This window comes from Marmota marmota, unplaced genomic scaffold (assembly GCF_001458135.2).
Source record: "Marmota marmota marmota unplaced genomic scaffold, marMar, whole genome shotgun sequence".
Taxonomy (NCBI): Eukaryota; Metazoa; Chordata; class Mammalia; order Rodentia; family Sciuridae; genus Marmota; species Marmota marmota.
In genome coordinates, this window is record NW_026000101.1 from 12,066,558 (window position 1) to 12,085,269 (window position 18,712).

The 18,712-nt window shown below is 42.2% G+C and overlaps 2 protein-coding genes across 6 annotated transcripts in view; one reads left to right on the plus strand and one right to left on the minus strand.

Moving 5' to 3' along the window:
* Window positions 1-2,291, plus strand: part of Tex10 (testis expressed 10) — a 46,059-nt gene extending 43,768 nt beyond the window's left edge. Inside the window, exons 14-15 of the mRNA XM_015492254.2 lie at window positions 731-941; window positions 2,070-2,291. Coding sequence (XP_015347740.1) covers window positions 731-941; window positions 2,070-2,183 — 325 coding nt within the window. The 3' untranslated portion in view covers window positions 2,184-2,291. The remainder of the gene's footprint in view (window positions 1-730; window positions 942-2,069) is intronic.
* Window positions 1-18,712, minus strand: part of Invs (inversin) — a 157,277-nt gene that overhangs the window by 11,979 nt on the left and 126,586 nt on the right. For 2 of the 5 annotated variants that reach the window (XM_015492252.2, XM_048783302.1), the window contains 4 exons: window positions 11,598-12,294; window positions 7,514-7,743; window positions 6,565-6,639; window positions 2,201-3,730 (listed from right to left, as the gene is read on the minus strand). In XM_015492252.2, coding sequence (XP_015347738.1) covers window positions 3,624-3,730; window positions 6,565-6,639; window positions 7,514-7,743; window positions 11,598-12,294 — 1,109 coding nt within the window. In that variant the 3' untranslated portion in view covers window positions 2,201-3,623. Of the gene's footprint in view, window positions 1-2,200; window positions 3,731-6,564; window positions 6,640-7,513; window positions 7,744-9,521; window positions 9,686-11,597; window positions 12,295-18,712 lie in introns of those variants that run through there. The other 3 variants (XM_015492253.2, XM_048783301.1, XR_007340681.1) reach the window with 3 other exon arrangements.

Here is an 18,712-nt window from a genome sequence, read left to right on the forward strand (position 1 = left end):
ACAGACTAAGGTCAGAGCCTTTAGCAGTCTGTAGACTCGTCCCTTCAAATAGATGTTGCTCCATTTAATTGACACTCTTCTAGAATGTGGTTAGACTAACTACAAGTTCATATGTCTCTACCATAAAACTTTTTTGCTCTTGCTCTATAAAGATATGAAGAGAATGATGTTTGTTGACATTTGGATTTACCATTTCTGGCCTTCCATGATGTATTGTTGACAGTAATGGTCCCCTCACTGGCTGCTTTGTGAGATCTATTTTGGCTCCCGATGAGCACCCTACCCCCCATAAATCTGCTCCCTCCTAAGAAATTAAACAAGTTCAGAATCTAGGTCATAGACTTAAAGTTTTGTGTATTTCTTTTCTTCTTCTTCTTCTTCTTCTGTTTTTTTTTAAACCAGTGGGGCATTCTTATTCTTCTGATGTCTTTTACATTGTATAGCAGTTGAATAGTGTCCAGTGTTAGATACTGGGGCTTCGAGAATGTCTTGTTAAATCCAGGAAAGTGCTGGTTGCTAAGCTTCCTGGAACCCACAGAATAGGTGAGAACAGCTAATTCTTCATTGAATTTATACTTACTTAGTTCTGATTAAACCCAGTTCTTATTTATGATGATTTCTGGTGTTTTATCAAGAAATGCTAATCTCTTAAAAGACCATTTCAATTTTTGGGAATGTGAAAGGAACACTTTTCCTGTGTTGGCTCACTGACTGACTTCTTTCTTAATAGGGACAAGCTATGGGGGGCCTGTGTCTCCATCCTGGCTCTCCTGCCTCGAGTTCTCAGGTTGATGCTGCAGAGCCTGCGTGTGAACAGAGTTGGGCCTGAGGAGCTGCCTGTTGTGGGCCAGCTACTTCGCCTGCTGCTTCAACACGCACCCCTCAGGACTCACATGTTGACCAATGCCATCTTGGTACAGCAGATCATCAAAAATATCACGGTAAGAAGCATAACAAGAGTAGGTTCATGGGACAGGTAAGGGTGGGGTTCCTGCACCTGGATTGGGTTCTGTAGTTAAGCCCAGTGTGGTGATTGCTTAGGGCTTCCCTGCTATACAGCACCTGACTAGGACTTAACCAGTACTTTAAGCCTTAAAGTACACACACTTAATGAAGGTGGCACCAGGAAGTTTCCAAAAAGGTAGGGTCATCAGAGTCATTCCTACTTGGACTCTGTTATTTAACTGGGATCATTTGGCAATTTTTTCCCCTCTTACCTGAATAGGCTTGTTTTCTTGTCTGTCAAAAATGGAAGTAATGTCATTTTTTGTGTGCCTTTGGGTTTTGGTGACCATAAATGAGATTATCCAAGTACCGTATTTAGTTTACCTGACATTTTTTTGCTTACTAAATGTTAGCCGACATTAAGGAAATTCTTTAGTAGCAACTTCAGGCTGATTTCTAATCACTTATTTCATTGGATAGGAGGAGATAGTAATCAGCTCTGCCTCCTTGGTGGCTCTTGCCTTTAGCTACATCTATTTTGGGAGGTAGTTTTATCTTCTAGGGTTCCTTTTATGTTTTTGTTTAAGAGGGTTAAGAGGTGTTTTGCAGAGGTGTTTGGGGTTTACTCATCGAGACATACAATCTGTTATATTTTGGAGTAGTGTTTGTAGGAGTAATGAAAATAGCAATGGCATAATTCAGAACCCGTAGAAGGAAAGAAAAGTCAAGAATTTGAATTATTCCCATATGGGAGAATCAGCCTACCTCTTGATAGATAGAAATTGTCAGAATTATTCTCAGTTGTTGTTAATGCAAGATCATGAGACACTAGATGACAAAGGGAGGGAATCACGGGTATAGGAGTGGTTGATGGTGAAATTTCATTAGTTCTCAGCATATACACTAGGAAATAGGCTAATAAACCAGTAATACCTGAGGACATAACTGACTAGGAATTTTCAAGGTCTGTGGTAATGCCCAATTAGTAGTTCCTTTTTTTTTTTTTTAATTTTATAGGTGGGGGATACTGTTGGCTAGACTTTGAGAAATCATGTTTCGGTGTGAAAAGTACTATAAGGTGACTTTTAATATAATTCTCAAATTACTCTTGTTTTTCTCTGCAGACACTGAAGAGTGGAAGTGCTCAGGAGCAGTGGCTCACAGACCTACATTATTGCTTCAGTGTGTATATCACTGGGCATCCCCAAGGGCCCAACGCGTTAAGTACAGTGTATTGAAGAGGCGTTGTGGTACCTACTGTTTGAAATTGTTTATTCACATCTATCTTATTTTGAAGAGAAACTGATGTAATAGATGTTTGTCATTAAAGCCAAACTTTTAAAGAAGTTTTTGAATCTTCCTTTGCAAAGCAATGTTTGTGAGTTCCCATTGAAGCTTATGCTGGCTTCTGGATTAGTAGATATACATGAGATGCCTGGTTACAGGTAGAAATAACATTTTGCATTTCAGAGGAACTGAATATTTACAGAATAGAAGTATAGTACCTTCTATTATTTATCAACATACTAGCAAAAGTGTTGTGATCCCAATGAGGTCAATCTCATTCTTAATTTTGAAAATAATAAGTATTAAATTAAAAATTGAGGTAATTAAATTAGGTAAACACATTGCTTTTTATCTCGTAAGCACGGGGATGATACTGATCTTAACAAAAGTGACTAAAAAAAGCCATGAACTCTAAGTTTGTGCTTCCTCTCTGCATCCCCACAGCAGTCTTTACCCTATAAAATGTGAAAGAGCCCACAGTCACCAGATTTCATTTATATCAGGTGTTCCTCGATCTAGAATGTGTGTAGTTTTCCCTGCCAGCAATAGAAGGCATTTTGAGAAGCTTGTTCACCTCTGTAAGTTGGTCAGAAAGTACAAGTGGGATGTCGAGTCCTGAGTTGGCACCTTGGTACATGAGATCTGGCTTATGAACCCTACCTGACTGACTCCTTGATCCTGACAGGCTGGTGGTGCTAGGCAGTGAGGCGGCCATTCAGAGAGGACATGGCCCCAACCTGTGGCCTTCAGAAACTAACATGGGAACTGGAAAATGTAAGGAGTTAACAGAATGTACTTAGTTCTTTTTTTATGAAGTTTCTAAATGCAAACACTGGGACATAATTCTGATATAAAATTTAGGACTGATAATGTTGGAGTAATAGGAGGTGATATCTATCAGAAAGTTTGTTTTAGTAGATTCCAGGCAAGTAGTAAGATGAAGACGGCTGCTGGGGGTGTAGAGAGGGAGACAGGTTCCCCGTCTCATTTCGGTTTATCACTTGAACCAGGAAACGAGGCCTGTAGTAGCTAGCTGTTAGAAATCCCAGCCCGGCAGCCCCTGCAGTGCTCACCACCCTAGTTTTTACTTACGTTACTGATAATTATCAATTCTCATTTCTAGCTGTGCTGTGATGAAGGCACACAGCTGGGCAGTATGCACACAGCTGGGCAGTATGCATGGACATAGTCCTGGTCCTCTCAGTGTAGGCTGAGATGATTTACAAATTAGCACTTGTAGAGCAGAGGAAACACTGGATATTTTCTTTCAGTTATGACATTTTCAAGGTAATAAGGCTTTAGGCATGGATATTAAAGTTTTCCCAAAATGTAAGACAGTCCATCAACAGAGAATCAGAATTGCATAGCTATTCACCTTTCTCCACAGGCCATCAAAGCTTTGGTTTGTTTTTTGATTTTGCAGCTGATTGCAGGTTATAAGAAAAGTTCTTCGATCTTCCACTGTTCTCAAGGAGATGTATGCATTGCAAATTGCTCACTGTTAAAAACAAATACCAGATAAATAGTCAAGTTAATTTTAGTGCTGAAGGGAAGACTTCATTGATGCTAAGGGAAAATAATTTAAGTTTGTGCTATCCCTGGAGCCAAATAAGTTGATGGGCCAGTGTACTTCAGAGGCAGGGTGATCACTGGCCTTGCATTTCTACTCCTCTCAAAAATATGGAACATTTCTTGAAGGAAACACCTGCATTGGGAGGGAACAGGTGTTTTAAGGAACTGGGACTGGAACTTTTGGTCTTAAGTCTACCTGGAATAATTAGTGTTCTCTCGTTGTGTCTCATGACACAGTGCATCCTTACTCATATTCATGTACCATCTTTTAGTTCCCTTTCCTTTTTGTTTCAGAAGATTTGAAACCTATTCATATTCCTGAAGGTTAATAGACTGATAGACTAATAGGCATATCAAACTCAAAATGGATTTTAAGAGGACTTTTTATGACTTAGAAATAACAAATTTGTAGGCTGCCACAGTCAGAAAACATGATAACTGACAAATGAGGATACTGAGAACTCATGGTTGGGAGACTTTGCTGCAGCCACATTGCTATATTTTGCTCTTAACCCTGGAAAAATAAAAGCAAATATGAGGGCTAAGTTTTAAAAAGTATAGAACATGTCTTTATTTTTCTCTCCTGGTTTTACAACTGCAACAAAATTATTTTTAAATGAATTAACTGCTTTTGGAACTCCTGTGTTTTTGGCTACCCCCAATATAACTGAAATTATCACCTGCATACCCCTGTACAAGATGGCAGAATATACTGGATTCAACAGGGGTTCCATTAGCAATGTTCATGTAAGCTATGATATTCCATTCACTGGTGTGGAATGTTACAGGAAGCTCTTTCATTTTTAAAGAAATGATCCCTGGTATGTATGTGTCAGTAATAGGCTATGTTGATAGTCTTTGTGGGTGGTTTGCAGCAGCACTGTGAAAGACTGGAGAAAGCAGGGAGTTTATCTGTCTCCTAAATGGATGTAGGGCAAATAGCCTGCAGAGACTACATTTTGATATATTTTTCTGTTTCTTCCTTTTTGAAGTGGTAGAAGAATTATAAAACTTCAGCATGGCATCTCCCTAAGCCAGAGGGCAGGAACGACATATTCAGTCATCAAATAGTTAACCATCTACAATGCACCAAGTAATTTTCTGGAAGTGAACAGAACATAGGCAAAATCAGAAAATTTATAGCCCTATTACATTCTCAAGGCAAAAAAGTGATTTTTCTCTTTTGATGCTGAGTATCAAACCTAGTGCTTCATGCATGCTAGGCAAGAGTTCTACCATTGAGTCACATCCCCAGCCCTGAACTAACATTTTTAATTCAAAGTGAAGAACAAAGTTAATGTTCTCTCTTTTGGTTTAATTTGTTACTTGATTACAAAATTCATAAACTTGTGTATATATCCAAGTCACACTCACTTTATGGATATTATTTCATTTGTAGACATGTTTTCTATATAAAACAGACTACAGCTAAACTGTACCTAGTAGCTCTGCTTGACCAGCTTCATTAACTGGTTGATGCTTCATGTAGGTGGGTTTAGCCTTGACAAAACGTATGTTCCCTCCAAGTTCAGGGTAGGGAAAGATTCTCTTTACTCGTGTCTGATTTCAAACCAGTCAGAAATGTGTGCAGGACAAACAAGATGCTTATTATGTAAAGTCCTAAGAAACCATTAAGATGCTTTGAATTTGTTTACTCTGTACCCTCACTAAAAACCTTTCATACGCATTCGTTGTTTAAGGATTTCTGGCAGTACTGGATTTGCTTCTCTCTTAAGTCAGAATTAAAACTGATCTGATTATCTTTACTAATATTATATAGATGAAACTTTCTGGTAGTTCTGACAGTTCTGTTGAAATATTCTTCAGTCAAGAAAAAAGAAAGCCTTTTTACATAGAACTGTGAGGTTTGATTACTTTGAAAGTTTTTACTATCCCACCCACCACTTCCCTGATCAGCCTGCCTGGGTTACATGAGTTACCTAACTTATTAAAGGATTGGCAGTAATTACTCTGTCCCCCCCACCTCCAGATTTTCCCCTCATCAAAATCTAAATGAATGCTAAAGTTCATGCTGACAGTCATTGTTCACCTTCCCAGCTGCACTCTGTTCTTGCAGGATGACTGTGTGGATCAGGGTCAGGGCCATGGGTTGCCATAGCCACTGTGAGATACACTGGACCTGGCATTAGCTGCTGACAGCACTGAACTTATCACCCATTTTTAATGCTGGCGTGAAGGAAGGGGCACTAAGTAAAACTCTCTTGTCTTGTGGCTGCAAAGAAAGCTGCTGAGCTCTCGAATGAAAGTGTACCTTTGAGCCTGAGTGCAGTGTCCTGTTTATGGTGTTCTTCCCACTTTTGGCAAGGAAATGGAGGATCTTCTTGACACCAAATGGGCCAAGGACTTCCAACATTGATTTGAAGAAAGTATTTTTGTAAATGAAAAAGTATGTAAAAATGATTAGTGATAGCTACCATTTATTGTTTCTACTGAAGGTAATGTTAATAGCTTTCAGTTGTGAAAATAATTTGCCTCGGGCTAGGGATATAGCTTAGTTGGTAGAGTGCTTGCCTCACATGCACAAGGCTCTGGGTTCTATCCTATGCACAGAAAAATAGTAATTTGCCTCATAGAGACATATATTGGCTGTGATAATCCCATAAAAGGGGGATAAGAAAACTGCATTCTTGAAATGACTTTGGAAACCCTGGCCACCTCTCTTCTAATGTCTCCTGTATTTGGGAATGAAACAAGAAAAACCCTTCACATGTTCTCTCCCCCTGCTTCATGATGCCTTACCTGAATTGAGATGCAGAGCAGGAGGGGCTCTGGAAAGTCTTGTAGGATGATGTACTTTTCCTTCCAGAGAACAACCTGAAATCAACCAACAACAGTCATCTATCTTTGACCAATAGCAGTGTGGCCTGACCAAATTATGAATTCCTCATTGAGGAAAGGGCTTGAGCTACCAAGATACAGTAGGTATGGCATGGAAGTGCAGATTGTTCCTTATCCGAAATGTTTGGGAGCAGCAGCTTTACAGATTTAGGGGCAACTGCATAGACTTTACTGGATGGGCATTCCTAATCTCCGATCCCAAGTCTGAAATTTTGGGCTGCTCAATCTGTATCGTGTAGGTTCAGAGCCAAAACCTGAGATTTTGTTGCGTGAACTACACAAGATCTTTCTAAAGGTGCTTGGCTTTTTTGGTAGGAAGTTAGCCAGAACTGTTCTCTGCTAAGTTTATTTGGATGAGCTCTTTCCAGAACTAAAAATGCTTCTGTTTACAGCAATTTATCTGCTGAACAAGTATTCACTATAGTGGATGGGTCTCAGGCATTCCATAGATGAGCAACCCTATACTACCTTAACATAGGAAAGGTCAAGGCAAGGCAGACAGGGTATGGGTCTGGAGTTGTCCCAGTGGGTAACGTAAGTTGGGGAATACTCGAGCAGAGCTGTGTAGAGGTTCAAAGGATGAGACTGTCAACCAGGGAGCCTAGTGAAGAATCTTTTGGAAGGCTCTCTGAGCTGTGATGCTAGCTAGAATGCCTCATGAAACCAAGTATGACCCAGAATTGCTGGGAGGCAATAAATGGGGTGCTAAAATTTTATGCTCAGAAGTAGAATAAGGAAGCTTTCTGAATGGTGGTGTGCCCAGTGTAATTAAATCCTATTTCAGATTCTGCCGTGGCACTCTGAGGGTGGCACTCAGGTGGTATACTACATAACCCAGAAGGACATTTACCATAGATCTGCTTGAGCACTGAGTGCCTGGTAGACTTGGTGCCTGAGATGCCCTTGGATGGGCTCTTGGGAACCCTGATGACTGCCACAGTCTTTGGGAGCTTTACTTCCAGTTCTCTTCTCCAAACCTGGAGGAGCAATGATGTGCACTCACGGCTCCATTTGTGCCCGTCTCCAGCTCCAGGCTGCTTCCTGTTCAGCAGGTGGGACAGGTGCTTTCTGAGCCGGTAGCTGGTGGGGCCGGAGGAGAGGAGAGGCTTAAGGTCACAGTATAAAGAAGAGCAAACTTCTTTCAGCTTCCTAGAAGCTTTAGGAACAGTACTTGTGAAACTCCTGATTTCAAAGGTGGCATATTGAATTTGAGTTCTATCTCTTCCCATCATGAAATACTAATTGAACTAGGATTCATCAGATGAGTCTTTGCCCTCAGGGAGAAACACTATGCAAAAACTAGGAGCTGGGCACATGGGGACAGATGTGATGGTTTGGTAGGCTTCCCAGGCTGCTGTGCACTGTGCTGTGTGTAGGAGCTTCCCAGGCAGAGGAGGGCACTCTGGGCAGCAGAATCAGCATGGACGGACGTGAGGCTGGCTGCACTGTGGAAGGAGCTGGCATCTGTTGAAGATCTGCTGCATTCCAGGCACCCTCCCTGTGATTTAAGGGGCTGTGAGGCAGACCTTCCAAGGTTCAGAAAAGCAGAGTAACACAGAAAGTGACACGGCTAGAGCCAGCAGAAACCAGCATTCTGCATCAGTACTATCTGGCCCAACTGGCAAACACTGCTAAGGACTTTGTCTGATTTCCATACATAATGGAGGGACTCACAAAGGGTTAAAGAAGAGTGGCAGCCAGGTGCAATGGCACATGCCTATAAAGCCAGTGATTTGGGAAGCTGGGGCAGGAGAATAAGTTTAAGCCCAACCTGGGCAACTTAGGGAGACCCTGTCTCCAAACATAAAAAGGCTGGGGATGTAGCTCAGCGGTAAAGTGCCCCTGGGTTCAATCTGCAGTACCAAAAAAAAAAAAAAAAAGTGGCAAAGGTAAAAGATGCTTTTTTACTAAGAACATTCTGCTGGGGAGTGGAGCTTGGAGTGGGGAAAGATGGGCAGAGGAATGATGGCAGTATTTACATCTAGTCTTTACTTGATGGTTTTTATCCCACGTGTACCCAAACTTACTGACAAGCGCAACTGTTTGGAACCCTGTGAGGGAGAGCTGCATCCGTGCACTGCATCTACTACTCCCAGCGAGCCTAGAGGAGCAGCAGGCCCATGCATGATGCTAGGACACACCACATGGGAGAGAGTCTTCTCAAGTCTGCTAAATATTTGCAGTGCTTGGTGCAGCCCTGCCTCCTTTACCAAAGGCTGATTTCGGCAACCAACATGGTTCTTCCTTTCTTTTCCTGGAGAGTGACAAATCATAGTGTCCCTCAACTAGAATATGTTCCACCTTTCTAAATGGCCAGTATTAGAGAACTATAGAGATGGGGCACTGCTGTTCCATAATGGTTTCTTACATTAGAGGTGCTGGGTGTCTCCCCACCCTCTGCGCTTTGGGGAGGCCCGGGTACTGGTTGAGACTGTGGGGAGCTTCAGCTTTTAGTGGACACAGCTCCCCTGATCAGCTCTGGTATGGAGACTGGATTGGCATCCAGGAAACTCTTAAGGTTCTTGGGGCAGAGGAACAGGCCTCATTCTCCCTCCTTCAGGAGAACAGATGCCCCTGGACTGTGGGAAATTCAAACATGCCCCATAGTCCATGGGGTCAGGGCTCTTCCTGCTGTCCAGTCTATCCTTGCTTCTTTATCTCAGAATATGCTGGAGAGAGCGGACAGAAAGGGGCTTCCACATATTAGGTGATGTTTTGAACAGCAGCTTTCCAGCTTAGCCTGTCCAGTACCTGATTTTAGTTTTTATAATAGTCAAGTCTTAATTGGTAATAAAACTTCACACTTAATTTTCAGACTAGGTTTCATTTTTCTTGAGGTCCAAGGTCAATCTGCTCACCCATTGATGCCTATTTTCCAGCTCACTTTCTCCGTCCTTTTCATGTCTCCTATAAAGACAATCCATTCATTGAACACTAAGTGCCACGACCTATCCCCTATGCTGTCCCTCACCATTCCTTGTTTTGGTGTCAGACACACAGTTCCAGGACAGCACTTTGGGTCCTATAGTTAAAATGGAAAATATAGTTAAAATATAATAGAATCAACAAAAGTGTTTTCACCCTCCAGATCTAGTACTCCACAACATGTGGCATCCCAGAGGCCCTTTGGGAGTTGATGTTTCTGAGAACTGCACAATGGTGCAGCCGGAGGGGGCCTGGGTAATTGCCCTTCCAGATGGGCGCACCAGACGATGAGCCCACTGTTTCTGTGAGGAATGACTGAAGGCTCATTTGCTAGTCTGGATACTTACTGACAGGACCTGTCAGCTCCTGACTCTTCAAAGAAGTCAGAGAACAGTCTGGGAGGGAGACATTTCAACTAGGGAGCAGCTGTGGGGCCTGGGGAGGCAAACCTTGCCAGCTTGTTTAGATCCCAGGTGTCAGCCAAAATACTTAACTAAAAGTCCCTCCTGATGGTAGTGCATGTCCTAGTGTAGCTTCCCAAGGAGGGGAGCAACGGATGTTCCCTCCTGCAGCTTCAGAGGGAGACTCGACTCAAAGTCAGCATTGGCACCTACTAGCTCTATAGTGTTAAGTTGATTAACCTCTTTGTGCTTCAGTTTCCTCATCTTTGGAATGTGGACAAAAATAGTAACTACCTCAGAGGGTTAATTGTGAGAATGGAATTAATATCTATAAAACTACTTTGAACAGTACTTGCACAAGTGCCCAATAAATGTTAAATAACTACTAGTATTAACCATGGCAGATATAACAGCATCACCCCACGCTGGGACTGAACCCTCGGTGTGTGTGAGCACCTCCAGGCAGCCCTTCTCTAGCCTGCTCTCAGGTGAGGAGCAGGAGGCTAGCCTCCACTGCCACCATCTTGACCACAGCAAGAACTCACTTTAATGTCAGGGGAAGGCCCTCTAGTGTGTCAAACGGAGATTCAAATGCTGGGTCTGCACCACAAACATAGCTCATTTTTCCTGAATGGTTTGCTTATCTAAAATACAGAAACCCCCATGTCTGTCATGATGGCCTTCTGGTGTGGCTGGGAGCTCCCATGTGCTTAAACAGACATGAGTACACATTATTCCAAGCTAGACCAGATCGGCCAGCTCTGGGTCAGGCATTCTTTGGCGTGATATTCCCATTGGCCTCTCCTGGGACCTCCCACAAATCCGTCTTGCTCTCTTCTTTCTCAGCCAATAGTAGTGTTCTCTGGGCCTCTTCTTCCTTTTTCTCTGGGTGTGGGCCTGGAGACCTGGCACACTGGGCTTGTAGAGATTCACTTGCTTTACCACGCCATCAATCTTCCTCTCCTCAGAGATGGAGGACATGTAACTCCCACCAGTCAGCGATGGGCCAGCCCTTCCCTGGTCACTGTCATCACTATAAGGCCTAATATGGACTGAGGCCCAGAGGGGGCCTACAGTGTGAAGGAGATATGAGACAAGTGGAAACTTGTAGCAAAGGACCTTTGTGGTCCTCTGGAGAGGTGTCTGTCTGTATCATACTGGGACACTGCCCCAGCCTCTTAGGATAGCCTCCACCCCAACTCCTAGCATCTAACCTGTACTGAGTTTGTAGATGCTCAAACACATTTTCATAATAAATTTCAGACACTTCACTATATCCAAATCTTGGTTTAGGTATTTGGACTAATTTAATAAAAATAAAATATGTGTGTAGTGCTAAGTGCTTGAGAATTCACAAAGCACACATTATTTCATTCCAGTAACCTACCATATAAACAGGATAGGTGCAGCAACTGTTAAATCCTGTTTTACTGATGAGGAAACTGAGGATCAGGGAGGCCAAGTAGTATGTAAATTACTAGGATATACATGTGTGAATTTCATGTCCAGCTCCATAAAATTGGCCTTACGATGCCCTCACATGGAATTCACTGAAAAATATCAAAGCACAGGAAGAACCAAAGAGGTGGCAGCCCTTCACACTCCTACCTTCGCCAGGCGCGCTGGATGACTGCGGCTGCCTTGTTCTTTTTGCGAAACAGCTCTTTCCTAGTCCTTTCTCTCTGGATTATCTGCAGTCGGAGCTCTACAGGGAGAAGGTCAATATTCACACTCTGCCCAGAGAGGGGTCCAGATGCTGGATCAATGTCCTTAGATAACTGAGCATCCTCAGACAGGGTAGGTGTCCCCAGTTTCCTGGCTCCTGACCTCATCTCCTCTGTGCTCTGTGGCAAATCTGAATAGACCCCTCCTGGGAGCTTGTCCTGTGTCACTCTGTTTCTTGGTGTGCGATGGTGGAGAGGATTCTGCCCAGCATGAACAACCTCCCCCTTGGCACTGCCAGGCCGGCTGGAACCAGCCGGGGAGCACCTTCCTCTGAGCTCTTGAAGGCGCCTTTTCTGGGGGGTATTTCTGGCCTTGGGGGCTGCATCATGCCGCCTGCAGGGCTTCCGGTGGCCATCCTGCTGTGGAAGGTCCTCTCCTTTCTCATCAGGCCCGGCCACCCTGATACAGGAGGGCTGCTTCAGTGCGCCTTTGACCCTTTCACACCGCTGCTCACCAGCCGTCTCACCTCTGGTCTTCTCAAGCGAGGAGACTCCCAGACGCCTGTGTCCCTCACTGTCTTCACTGGGTCTCTTGTGGACACAGGCAGAGTGGCCTTTAGAATGTTGTTCCCTGGATGTTTCTTGGAGAGACAAAAAGAGGAAGAATATTTTTTGTCTAAAATTTACTATATAATAGGGCAATTCTAGTTTTCCATGGGAATTTGAAACCAAAGTTTCTATGCCCGATGTGGATTTGGTATTTGTTCTTTTTTTATTTTTTATTTTTTTATTTTTTACTGTTCAGATGGTTTAACAATTCCAAACACAGTGATTCCCATAAATTTTAAAAGGAATTTATGAAAAGTTTTGTATTCTATTACTTCTACTTTTAAACACATCCGACACTTCTAAATATCTCCAAGGACTAGATATTTCACATAAGAACCTGTCCACTGTGCACACAGCACTGGTAAATAAAACTGCACATGTAGCAATGGTTATAATAGGAAGTATCTTTTAATATGACCATTTTGTCCTTGAACCTTTTCCTCTTCACTTCCTTTTACTTTCAGTCCAGTGGACAAGTACAGACATATGCATGGTACTTATTTATTCTTAATCCATAGGAGATAACATATAAAATCTGGTCTCAGGATATGATATTCCAGGATGCCTCATAATAGCAAAGACAATATTGGTTTAGTGTGACATGTTCTCAACAGGATGCACAAAAGGGTCCTCTGAAAATGGCTTCATGGTCTGAAATTGTAATGTGCACAGGGCACAAGCTACCATGAGCAAAACGGAATGAACATATAGCAAGATCAGATCTCCCAGGATTTAGTATACACACACCAATTGATTAAACATGAAAAAGAAATTAAAAATATTAGAAAAGAATAAATATATTTGAAAAAAGAACTAAGCATAAAATGTAAACTAAAAAACAATTTCAAAGTAAAAAAGCAGTGAGGGAACTTCTGCTTCTGTAATGGCAGAAGGGAGACATGCTCTCCAATGAAGACAACAGAAATATTGTATAGAATGTTACCAACAATCCATAGGAAGGGACTGTGGAGCTAACAAGGCAGAAAAAATGAAGAACCAAGATTCAGAAGATCTCAGCAACCTGGACTGTTGAGCAAGGCATTTAGGGGTACATATCTCAAGGTCTGGGGGACAAAACATGCAGACCAGAACCTGCTAACTGCGCTCTTTTGGATTGGGACTCAAGAAGGCTGTGCCATAGAAGGAAAGGTGATCCTTTTAGGACTGAAGCCAGCTTCATATCATCTCCATTCTGGGAACTAGATTGTGGTGACTGGAGACTGCTAGTGCTCCTACCTTCCAGAAGCCAATGTGAAGAAATTAATATCATCCAAGGCATCAAATTATTTCTATGTTTTTTTATATTTAATGTTTGACACTCAATGAAAAATATATGGGCTCATGAGAAGACAAGACAACAGAGAAAAGGAGAGAGAGGGAGAGAATGAGAATGAATAATAAAACAGGTTATCCAATTAATATGTTCAGAAACAGATTCAAAATAACTATTCTTAAGTGCAAAACAACAAACTATGCTACTCTTCATGTAAGAAAGAAATGAAGGTAAGAAATACCCATGTGTGCTTACTTGTGCAAAAGAAATATAGATAGCATAAACCAGCAATGAAAGAGACTGGTTTCCTATGTGGGTAGTGTGGAAAAGGGGTGGAAAGTAATTAAAACAAGATACCATCATGCACTTAGTAGAATGGCGAAAACCCAAAACACTGACAGTAGCAAATGCTGGTACTGGAATGCTGCAATTCCAAATGCTGGAATGTGGAGCCGCAGGAACTTCATTTATTACTGATTGAAGTGAAAAATGATTCAGCCACTTTGAAAGAGAGTTTGGGAGTTTCCTGCAAAGCTAACACACTCTCATCACAAGATCTAGCAATTATATTCCTTAGTCTTTACCCAAAAGAGTTAAGAACTTTTGTCCACACAATCTGCACAGGGATGTTTAGAGGAGCTTTAATACTTAATGGCCCAAATTTTGTATCAGCCAAGATGTTTTTCAAAAGATGTATGGATAAATATACCCTGGCACCTCCAGACAATGGAATATTACACAACACTAAAAAAAGAAATGAGCTGTCAAGCTATGAAAAGACATGGAGGAACATTAAATGCACATTACTAAACAAAAGAAGGCAATCTGAAAATATCACATGCTGTATGATTCAAACAATCTGATGATCTGTAAAACGAAAAATTTTGGACACAATGAAAAAGATCAATTGTCGGGTTAGGGGAGAGAGGGAGTAACGAGTACGTGGAACACAGAGACCTTTCTGCATAGTGAAATTACTATGTACAAAATTGTAATGGCAGATCCATGCATTATATACTTGCTTTATCTTAGGTTGAGATGTGTCTGAGGTGCCCAAGTGAGGACATAAGTTAAATAACTGAATATGCATGACTGGAACAGAGAGATCAGGAAATCTTCAGTGCAAAAGTGGTAAGTGAATTTGCTGCCTCAGCCACTGTACATGTACCAAGCATAAGGACCACTTTACTCACACCAGTCACACCCACCGGTTCTGACTGTCCATATGGTTCAGAATAAGAAAACACAAGGACTGGCACAGTGAATCTTTCCTCAGACTCTCCTGAAAAGCACAGTGACTCAAAAGCAACTTTATCTCATCACCTCCCACAAGCAATCTGCTACCAAGTCACCTCAATTCTACTCTTCAGACCATCTTGACTCTCACTGTGCTGCTGCTGTGTTAGTGCAGACCATGCCTGGCCCCTCCAATACTCCCCCTCAGCCAGTGATCTTCCTAAACATGACACCAGATACCTCCCCACATCATGGGTTGTGCCTTGTTTTGATTAGGCTGTGCCCTGGATGCTCTGCAAAGACCCTCCACTCTAACATTCTCTGTCTGTGAGACTGGATGGAGGAGAAAAAGAAGTGGTAGTTACTTCCTGTGTCTGGATTCTTGCTGGGACACCCACCGTCAAGGTATATACTCCTGATCCCTGATCAGTTAAGCAGATACACCCCTTCCTATGGGGTCAAATACAATGTGAGTTGGAATGTCCTTTGTCCACTGATTTGGGGGTTTTCTGGGAATACCATGCTTGAGAGGCTGCAGTCAATGTCAGACTTGATTCCTAGAAGCACCTCCCTATTTTCCTTTGCACGGTGGGCTTTTAGGCAGGTGGTGAGGATAAAGGCTGTCCATGGGACTGGAGCTTCTGTTCCTTAGATTCAAACTGGTCTCATTAAACTCCTGTCCTTATCTGTTCCTCAAAGTCTGGATTCCTGGCTGTTTTGAGACCCTGTTTGCATATTTGAATCTACTTCTTTGCTAAAGTCCATTATTCAGGGTGCCACTTCCTGTCCCTAAATGAGTGAGAAGCTCCCCTGCCTCAGAGTTATTCTAAAACAGAAACTTTCAAAATTTTTGAAAATGATCTATATCATGAAATAAATCTTTCATTGAGTCTCAATGTGCTCAAATACATGCACACACGCGCATGTGCACACACACACAAACACACTCACACATATATGCACTGTACTTTGATATTTTCTACCAGCAGAATAGAAATACTTTAGTCCAGTCCAATCCATTAAATTCATTTCATGAGCTATCCATGGCTTGGAAATCTCTGTAAATGAATCCAGCAGATCACCTTGAGGAAGTTGAGTATCCATGAAAAGGACAAAAGGAATGGCCACTAGAAATTGAAACAGCATGTTTTTTTCAGGATGTGGGACACACTATTAGAATATCCTCAGGTCCAGAGTAGATCTGATTGGCCTTGCAGTGTAACTATCTCAAAGTGTTTATAATAAGGATAATAGGAATCACCATTACCCTGTGTTATTGTAAAGAAGCCTGAAATCATTCTCGCCTCCCAGTCTGCACAGCGTACGATTAGGAAGTTCAGCACTGTCTGTTTCAAGTTACAGGGATTAAGTGTGATCCTTGGGGTGGAGGGAAACTCCATGTAACCAATGTTGTACTCACTGCGGTAGGAAAGACTCTCATGGCAAGGTCTTTAATCTTAATTGATAGTTTAGTAGAGCTGGCACATAGTGTGGCCTCTAAAACATATCTATTTGATGAATACACACATAAGTGATTTAGAGTTTGAATAGAAGCAAATCTTGGTTATAAAAATAGAATTCTGAAAAGAATAGATTAGAAACATGACTAGACCTTATAAATACTTTTTGTCTTATGTTTAACGACCTTTCTTCTCTGAATCTCCAGTACCTACTTAGTATCATTCAACTATAAATTCAACAAATATTTATTTCTCGTGTTCTAGACACCCTTTAAGGCGCTAGGGATATAGAAGTAAGAGACATGTTGTGTTGCCTCCTATGACAGATTGCTTAACTTCTCCCCATGTTATTGTATGTGCCTTTGTGGTAACATTGGTACATATGCCATCCAGAGGTAAGTCTATTTCTTCATTCCCTTGAACATGGGCTGGTGTTGTGACTTCCTCTGATTAACGGAACGTGGTAGAAATGATGTAAAATTTCTGGAGTCTAGGCCTCAAAAGGCCTTGCAGTTTCTGCCTTCTCTCTGAATGCTGCTCTGAGAACAGTATGTAAGGAGGATGCTCTAACCTACTGGAGAGTGAAGGGCCACACAGAGGAGAACTGAGGCACCTCAGCCATTGGCCAGCAATAACTGCCAAAGGCGGCCATCTTGGACTTCCCAGCTGTCAATTCTGCAGCAGCTGTGAGTGAGCCCAGGTGACCCAGCAGAGGAACTGCTCAGCTGACACACAGCAAACTGTTGTTCTTTGAGGCTACTTAGTGTTGGGGGTGGGTTTTTATTATGACACAAAAGATGACCATCACAGAAACTGATACCTTGAAAAAACATGTATTGTCCCAACAAAACTCCCTGACAGTGACTTTGGGATTGTTTGGTGAGCAGAATCTGGGAGGTTGATGAAGAGACTTAGTGAAGCCGGGAACCAGAGTAGAAATTGCTATTGGAGTATGGGGAGAGGTGAACCTTGTTATCCAGTGGCAGAATAACCAGCAAAACTATCACCTGCAGTTATATAGAAAATAGAAGATATCCTAATGACCTTGCAGATATGGATCAGAAGACTTCCTACTGGAATGATGAAGGAAATATCAACTATTTTTTAAGTTGCAGATGACAAGAGAAAGAGATAAAGAACAAATTGCTCAGTTTGCAAATAGGTTAGAGAAAATAGGAGGAATCAGGATGTTCCAGGTTAGAAAATAAAACTGTTCAACATTTTGATTTTTTCCAGTCAGCAAAAGAGTCTCATAATGGGATAAGGCCTCAGAGTAAAGACTGCATCAAGAGTGTGGCTATGCAAGCCTTTATTAAGACCTCAAAAATATTTAAGGTGGTGCATAGTAGGCCTTCTGAGCTAGACAAAAGAATTTTTAAGAATTTCCAGGGTGTTTTCCCACAGAAATCTGAGCCACTCAAATTAGAGAGAAGTTTGTTTGAAAAATAATTATGGATATCATTTTTTGGAACATGGAAACTTAAAGTTTTTGAGATAATAGTATCACTAAGATAAGCACCAGCTTGAAATGGTGACACAGTTCAGACAAAAAGAAGCCCCCTCTGGGGCCCAGATTTCCTAGTCAGGAAATATAAATATAAATATAAAATATAAATAAAATATATATAATATATACACACACACACAGTGATAGATTGTTTGATAGCCCAAAATTCCTTCCATCCTAGTATACACAAAGGTGAACTCTATTTCTCCACATCATTCAGTCTGGGATGGTCTTATACTTGCTTTTATCAATAGAATGTGGCATGCAAGCCACATTAATGTTTATAGCAGCTCAATTCACAATAGCTAAGCTATGATCCAACATGGCAGCGGGCGCAGAGAGATCAAGTCTCTGACCTCTTCAGCTGCGCGGGCATAAGGAGTCGTAAACCATCTAAATGCTGTTTGCTCAGGATCACTAGGCAATGCTGAGCTGACGTGGATCTGGGGCGAAGAGTCTGGGCCTCTCAGAACACACACCGAGCCCGGATCGGCTGAATTCAAGCTCCCGTTCGCCTGCTTCTCGCAGACAAACTGCTGTGACTCAGCACTAAACGATCCCGCTGAAACAACTGGTTGGCCCTTCTGAAACTACGGAGGTTAATGCCAACCGAGCCTTCATAGGCAGTGGCCACAGGATTGAAACGGGGCTTGGGAGAGCCAGTCAGGACCCACCCGTTGCATTGGTCACCCGGCAAAGGGAACAAACTGTCGCCATTTGCATGGGATACCACCATGGCAGAGAACTGACGTCACCAGAATGCGGCGGAGGCGATAACTCCATTGAAACCGGCGGCGACAGCATCAAATAAATTTATAGGAGTAAACAGTAACTCAGCAGTCAAACAGAAAAAGAAGTAACATGAGCAGCATGAAAAAGCAAGGAAGAAAAGGAGTACAAACAATGCAGGACAGCCTAAATATTCAGGAGGACCTAGAGGCATCAGAAAAATGGTCAAATAAAGAACTCAAGGA